The 7,377-nt window shown below is 37.7% G+C and overlaps 1 protein-coding gene across 1 annotated transcript; it reads left to right on the top strand.

Annotated features, from left to right (window-relative positions):
• Positions 1 to 3,268: 3,268 nt before the first annotated feature.
• On the top strand, positions 3,269 to 5,905 carry LOC148113449 (uncharacterized). Its single transcript, XM_087871559.1, has 2 exons — positions 3,269 to 3,889; positions 5,825 to 5,905. Exons 1-2 carry the CDS (start codon positions 3,269 to 3,271, stop codon positions 5,903 to 5,905), a joined length of 702 nt encoding a protein of 233 aa, XP_087727685.1.
• Positions 5,906 to 7,377: the final 1,472 nt, after the last annotated feature.

The raw sequence follows: 7,377 nt of genomic DNA, 5'->3' as shown, positions 1-7,377 counted from the left end.
TATAAGATGTTCTATAGATAGCATCTTCCTCCAGCACGGATTTCAAAAATGTTTCCCAACACTTCCCCACTTTGCTGGAAATGCAAGATACAGAAAGGGACATACTACCACATGTGGTGGTTATGCCCAAAAACAATTTTGGAATAAAATCAAAACCCAACTGGAAGAAATAACAGCACAAAAAAATACCATTAAAACCAGAAACATACTAAAAATGGCGCCTTAACTGTAACAGGGTGTGAAAGTGAAAGTTATAGTGAAAGTGAGAGTTAACATCGTTAGCGCTTCCAAGACTTCTTTTTTTTTTTTCAAAATATTTTTTATTTTTTCCAACATAACACTTAAAATACATCTCTTTCGAAAGCGAAGTCTCGATCCGGTCATGAATAGGTACAATTGCTTACATTTTAAAAAGGCTCCATTCACAATTTCCCATTATATCTTTTAAAATTCAAAATCAAAACACAGAAAAATTTTTAGTCAAAGCTCTACAGTAAAAGTTCGAAACCTATAAGAACAAGTTTTAATATAAATTCTAACATCATCATCTAAACATATCTATTATATCAATACAGTTTTAATTTCAAATTAACTCACTCATTTTTATTTCTATTAATCAATCTTAATCATATCTTGTTTTTCTTCACCTTATATCTTTTTCCATCAGTATCAAAAAAGAATTTTTTTAACAATATTCTAACCTCTTGTTCTAATTATTTACCTTACAATTTTATCACCACAAATCTTGATTTCAAATTCTATACCACTCCATTCTTATTACACTTTATAAAGCTAAGTTCTATCTAATTCTTAGTCTCTTGACACTTTCCTTAATTCTTAATATCTTAAACTTTATCAATTTATCTTTGATTTTATCTCCCTTGTCATCTATTACTCTTTTCATGTTACACAGATTTATCACAAAAATATGTTTTGTTTAGTCTAATTTCCAGCATATTTTCTTCCATACCTCCCTCTGTTATTTGGCTATTATTCAACATATTCTGTTTGGCTAGCTCCCAATGTATTTTTCTCCAGAACACCAACTATTTTTGGCTAATTTCAATATAATCTCCTCCAAGCCTATCATCGTTATTGGCTGCTTTCCAGCATATTATATTTGGCTGATTTCCAGCATAGTTTCCTCCTATACTCCCTCCATTGTTTGGCTGATTTCCAGCATTTTATTGGCTGATTTCCAGCATATTATATTTGGCTGATTTCCAGCATAGTCTCCTCCAGGACTCCCACTCTTATTCTGCTGATTTCCAGCATAGTCTGCTCCAACTCTCCTATAATTATTTGGCTGATTTCCAGCATTTTAACTAGTTCCAACATTTTTCCTCCAAGTCTCAAACTCTTATCTAGTTGGTATCCATCCCTCTTATTTTAACTTCCCCTTAACATATAATTATCTATTTTATATCAGCTTCCAGCACAATCTTTCAAATTAATTCTCAATATATTTAATAATAATCATCATTTCCAGTATATATTAAATTAAATCACAATTTATCGCTAATATCTGTGTGTTTGATAGTTTGTTCAATAAAGTCTTAGTCCAGCATACTCATCAAATTAACATTTGTTTACCAATTAAAATTAAAGCATATTACATCAAGCAGTAAATTTTCCTTAAAATTGTCTCACAATAATATATACTCTTCTTTATTGTTTTTAACCACCTCTATATCATCCTCTATTTTAATCGCCATCTCTTGTTTTCTATTTTTATTACTCAAAAAGCTTTTCTGTTTTTATCCAAAAACCATATATACTTTTAGGCTTTTAATCTTTACATTTCAGTTCAGTTACATTTAAAATTTATTACTTTATTTCCTCCTTTTCTTCCTTTTTCTATCTGTCCAAAATTGTTCCATTTCAAAGTTCATCCATTTGAATTAAAAAATTCTGTATGTTCCTTTAATGCTTTTATAATGTCTGTTCCATGTGTAGTGCATCAACTTCCTGTCTTTTTTTCCTGCGCCACACCTAATTTTTTTTTCCAAGGCTTGTTAGTTTCCATTGTCTAATGTCCAAAATATTCCTTCTTTCTTCTTAAAATCATCTGGGACAGAATAGAAACCTCCAAAGTCCATAAATCCAATGTAAATTTCAAGGCAATCCAAAGTAAAAAGCCATTTAAAATGTTCCTTTTTCAAACAGAAAGAAAAGTATCTTCAATCCACTTTCCTGCTTAGTCACTGCAGACTCCATGGCAATTTTGTAGCCATCCATCTGTCTGTCTTCATTAGCTTTGTTAACTTTCAAAGATGTAAATTCCCAAGGAGACATTTCTCCAAACCGTTCCAAATAAAAACAAAGTCAATTTACTGGGTTGTTAAAAGTCAATTCTTCTAAGCCAAATTTAATAAAACAAAGACTATTTCAGGTCCCCATTCCATTTTTTTCCTTTTCTTTTAAATCTTCAAGCCCCACGGCTCTGTAGCCGCTATTCGAAGTTTGGAGTCTTATTTTTTAAAGTCCAAATATGTGTGTTGTTTTGCCTGGGTTGGTGTCACTCACCCAGCTTCGAGACGTTCGCTCTCTATTCTTTTCCGCTTCTCCTCCTCTCCTCCAGCACGATCCTTGTTCCTGGCTGCCGCAGGATCAGGACAGCTGCCATGGCTGTTGTTCCACTGCTGCCAATGTGAAGGAAAAGCCTCTGGCCCCAAGGAACCTGCCCGTTCCTCTCGGCCGCCCAAGGGGTCCCTTCTTGTCTCCCTGTCCCTTCAAGACAGGGGAGGTCTGCAGACCTGTCGGCGGCAGCTTAGCAGATGGGGTTTTAGCGAAGCTCTGCGGAGCTTGCCATTTCCCATCTGTGTCCCTGCGGCACCAACCGGAAGCGCTTCCAAGACTTCTAAAGCTATTTAAGATTATTGGATTCTACACCAAAGAAAGATTTAAAGTGGAAAGACTATAGTTTGGACTTTAAATAAACTATAATACTTACAAAAGATTTAAAAACATTTGGATTTACTGATTTGGTTGCTGTAGGAAGTATAAATTGAAAGCTAAAAATGGCTTCTAAGCAAATAAAATCTGGTTTCAAAAGTGCTGGATCACCAGCACAACCATCAAAATTACAATCTTTGTCTACTTCAAACCCACAAATATTGACTTTGGAGGTTCTACGGGAATCTCTGCAGGACGCTTTGAAGCAACAAACTTCTTTTTTAGAGGGGAAATTAAGGGAGTGTCTGAAGAAATGGCTGAAATTAAAGAAGTTATACAAACTCAGAATAAAGAAATAAGAGAAGACATAGTAATGGCATTTCAGGGTCTGGCAAAACACATTGAGTTGTTGGATGAAAGAGTAGAAGAAATTAATCAGTCCAATTTGAATTTGGAAAATAAAATAGATGAAGTTCAGACCAAGGTGGATAGGGCAGACGATGAAGTGGTGATGTTACAGTATAGAGCGATGGAATTTGCCCTGAGAGTAAGAGGTTTGAGAGAACACAATCGAGAGAATTTGAGAGAGATCTTTGCAGAGGCTTTTGCAAAGATAACTGGGGAGCAACAAGCAGATCTCTCATTGCAAATTGACAAAATATATCGTGTTAATTCCTGGTTTGCCAGACAGAATCAACTGCCAAGAGACATTGTGATTTACTTTACAACGAGGAGGACCCGAAATGAAATTTTACAAGCTTTCTATAAAAATAAACTTCAAATTGCAGGACTAGAGGTTTTAGTGCTGAAAGAAATTCCCCCCAAAATGTTGAGAAGCAAAAAGGAGTTTGCTTTCTTGGTGGATGAACTTAGAAATCGACAGATTCAGTTTAGATGGGATGTTTCAGCTGGACTGGTGGTGAATTACATGGGAGAAAGGTATTGCCTTAACACAATTTGGAAGGCAAGAGATTTTTATACTAATGTATTAAAGGCTGAATGCCCACCATCTCAGGAAATGAGGAGAAATAATAATAATAATAATAATAATAATAATAATAATAATAATAATAATAATAATAATAATAATAATAATAATAATAATAATAATAATAATAATAATAATTTTATTTCTATACCGCCCTTCTCCCGAAGGACTCAGGGCGGTGTACAGCCAATTTAAAACACAGGACACAACAATGATTAAAAATTAAAACAATTAAATAGATTTGGCCGATTTAAAACCCCAAAAATTAAAATACCCCAATTTAAAATTATTATGTTGATAGCCCTGCCTGGCGGAACAACAGGGTCTTCAGTGCGCAGCGAAACACCCGGAGGTCGGAGATCTTACGTATTTCCGGGGGCAGTTCATTCCACAGGGCTGGGGCTCCCACAGAGAAGGCCCTCCCCCTGGGTGTCACCAGCCGACATAACTTGGCTGATGGCACCCTGAGGAGACCCTCTCTGTGAGAACAGACTGGTCGGTGGGAGGCTATTGGTGGCAGAAGACGGTCTCGAAGGTACCCGGGTCCTATGCCATGGAGCGCTTTAAAGGTGGTAACCAACACCTTGAATCACACCCGGAAGACCACTGGGAGCCAGTGCAGCTCACGCAGGAGGGGTGTCATGCGGGCACAACGAGTTGCGCCCATAACCACCCGCGCAGCCACATTCTGGACCAGTTGGAGCCTCCGAGTGCTCTTCAAGGGGAGCCCCATGTAGAGAGCATTACAATAGTCCAGCTGGGAGGTGACAAGGGCATGAGTGACCGTGCGCAAGGAGTCCCGGTCCAGAAAGGGCTGCAACTGGCGGATCAGGCAAACCTGATAAAAGGCCCCCCTGGCCACGGCTGTCATATGCTCTTCTAAAGACAGCTGTGCATCCAGGAGGACACCCAGATTGCGAGCCCTCTCTGTGGGGGGCAAAGATTTACCCCCAATAGTCAGCGATGGCACCTGCTGACTATATCGGGACGCCGGCAGCCACAGCCACTCGGTCTTGGATGGGTTGAGTCTGAGCCTGTTCCTCCCCATCCAGACCCGCACGGCCTCCAGGCAGTGAGACATCACATCAAGGGCATCGTTGGGGTGGTCTGGGGTGGAGATGTACAGCTGAGTATCATCAGCGTACAGATGACACTTCACCCCAAAACCACGGATGATCTCACCCAGCGGCTTCACATAAATGTTGAACAGAAGAGGCAAGAGGACCGACCCCTGTGGCACTCCCCATGTGAGACACCTCGAGGTCGACCTCTGCCCCCCTGCCAACACGAACTGCGAGCGGCCGGAGAGGAAGGAGGAGAACCACCGCAGAACTATTCTATTCCTAACCCTCTCAACCGCTGCAGCATGATACCATGGTTGATGGTATCAAAAGCTGCTGAGAGATCTAATAGGACTAGGACAGAGGAGCAACCCCTGTCCTGAGCCCTCCAGAGGAAAAGAAGAGCTGGCAATACAGGGACAGAAGGAAAATAAACAGCCACAAACTTCAGGAGAAACCTCGCTTATTGAAGAAGATTTATTGCAATTCTTTGGTACTGATCAACCTTTGGAAGTAGCAGAAAAAAGAGAAGAACCACAAGAACAAAGGCAGACCCGTGCAGCAGCAAAGTGAAAAGAACAAGATTTAAAGATACAGCAAACTCAAATGAAAGCTCAAGAAGCTACAAAAACAGAAGCAGTGGGGGGTGGGGGGGGCAAGGCCGAAGAGAAAGGTGCAGGAGGATTTCCAGCTGGCCCTTTTAAAGCTTCAAGGTGCCAAGAATGGCAACTAAATTTTTGAGTTGGAATGTCAATGGTTTAAATTCACCACAAAAGAGAAAGATAATATTTCATTATCTGAAACAGTTTAAAAATGATATAATTTGTCTGCAAGAAACACACATTAGAGTGACAGATCAAAAATATTTGATAAATTCAAGATTGGGAACACTCTTTGTTGCATCTGCCCCAGAGAAGAAAAATGGTATAGTTATATACCTAAGGACAGATTTAACAACTAAATTAATTGAGGCAGATGCTCAAGGAAGATATATTGCAATTGAACTTTTAATAGAGGGAAGAAAACACTTTTAATTGGAGTATATGCTCCCAATCAACAGCAAGAAAAGTTCTATAAGTTTTTGCATACTAAAATAATACAATGGGATTATAAATTGTGTATATTAATGGGTGGTTGGAATGGAGTACTGGACACTCAAAAGGACAAAAAAGGACTACTTCAAAATGCCAAAAAACGTGCAAGATTGCCCAAATCTTTTTTTGATATGATGGATGATTGGAGTTGAGAGATATTTGGCGAGTAGGAAATCCAGAAGAAAAGGATTTTACTTTTTTTTCTGACAGACATCAATCCTTCTCCAGGATTGATTTCATATTGATTACTAATGATTTCTTTTCTAGGGTAAAGAAGACGAAGATATGTTCAAGAATTTTATCTGATCATAGTCCGGTGTGGATGGAATTAGATCAGGAAAAGGGACCCAGAAGGTCTTGGAGGTTAAATGAAAACTTGTTTAGATATGAGGAAAATATGAAAGAATGTAAAAAACAAATGAAAGAATTTTTTGTTAAGGATATGAACAAAGGTACACCTATGGAAATGGTCTGGGATGCAAGTAAAGCATATATGAGAGGAACCTTAATACATTTGAATAATAAATATAGACGTAGACAAGAAAAAAAACAGAGGGATTTAGAAGAGGAAATAAAAATGAAAGATCAGGCACTCATATTGAACCCAACAGATAAGAAAATAAAGGAAACAATAAATTTGTTACGAGGGCAGTTTAATATATTGATGGCAGACCAAGTGGCAACTAATTTACAATATGCTAAACATAATACTTTTTGTAATGCAAATAAACTAGGTAGATGGTTAGCCTACTTGTTAAGGAAGAAACAAAAGCTACATACTATAGAGAAGATAGAATTCAAAGGTAAAGAGGTATATCAACAAAATATGATTAAAAAAGCTTTTTTAGAATTCTATACAAAGTTATATGCTAGTGATACAATTCAAGGTAAAGACATAGACAGATATTTACAGGAGGAGAATATTCCTGTAATTACATCAGAGCAGAGGGAAGGATTGAACCTATCAATAACTTCGGAGGAAATTATTTTAGCAATTAAACAGTTGAAGTGGGGTAAAGCTCCAGGCACAGATGGATTGACAGCTGTTTATTATAAAAATTTGCAGTTAGAAATGGTAGAACCGCTTAAGGAACTATTTCAGAAGATCCAAGTTGGAGGAGATGTACCCCCTTCCTGGAGAACAGCTTTTATTTCATTGATTCCAAAGGAGGACCAAGATTATAGTCAACCTAAAAATTATAGGCCAATATCACTTTTAAATACTGATTATAAGATTTTTGCTAAAATACTAGCAAATAGGTTAATGGTAATTATGCAACAAATCATCCATAATGACCAATCTGGATTTATAAGCGGGAGACAAATGAAAGGTAATGTA

This window comes from Pantherophis guttatus, chromosome 5 (assembly GCF_059756535.1).
Source record: "Pantherophis guttatus breed Tessera chromosome 5, ASM5975653v1, whole genome shotgun sequence".
NCBI classification, from domain to species: Eukaryota; Metazoa; Chordata; class Lepidosauria; order Squamata; family Colubridae; genus Pantherophis; species Pantherophis guttatus.
This window is presented reverse-complemented; position numbering and strand designations above follow the sequence as displayed.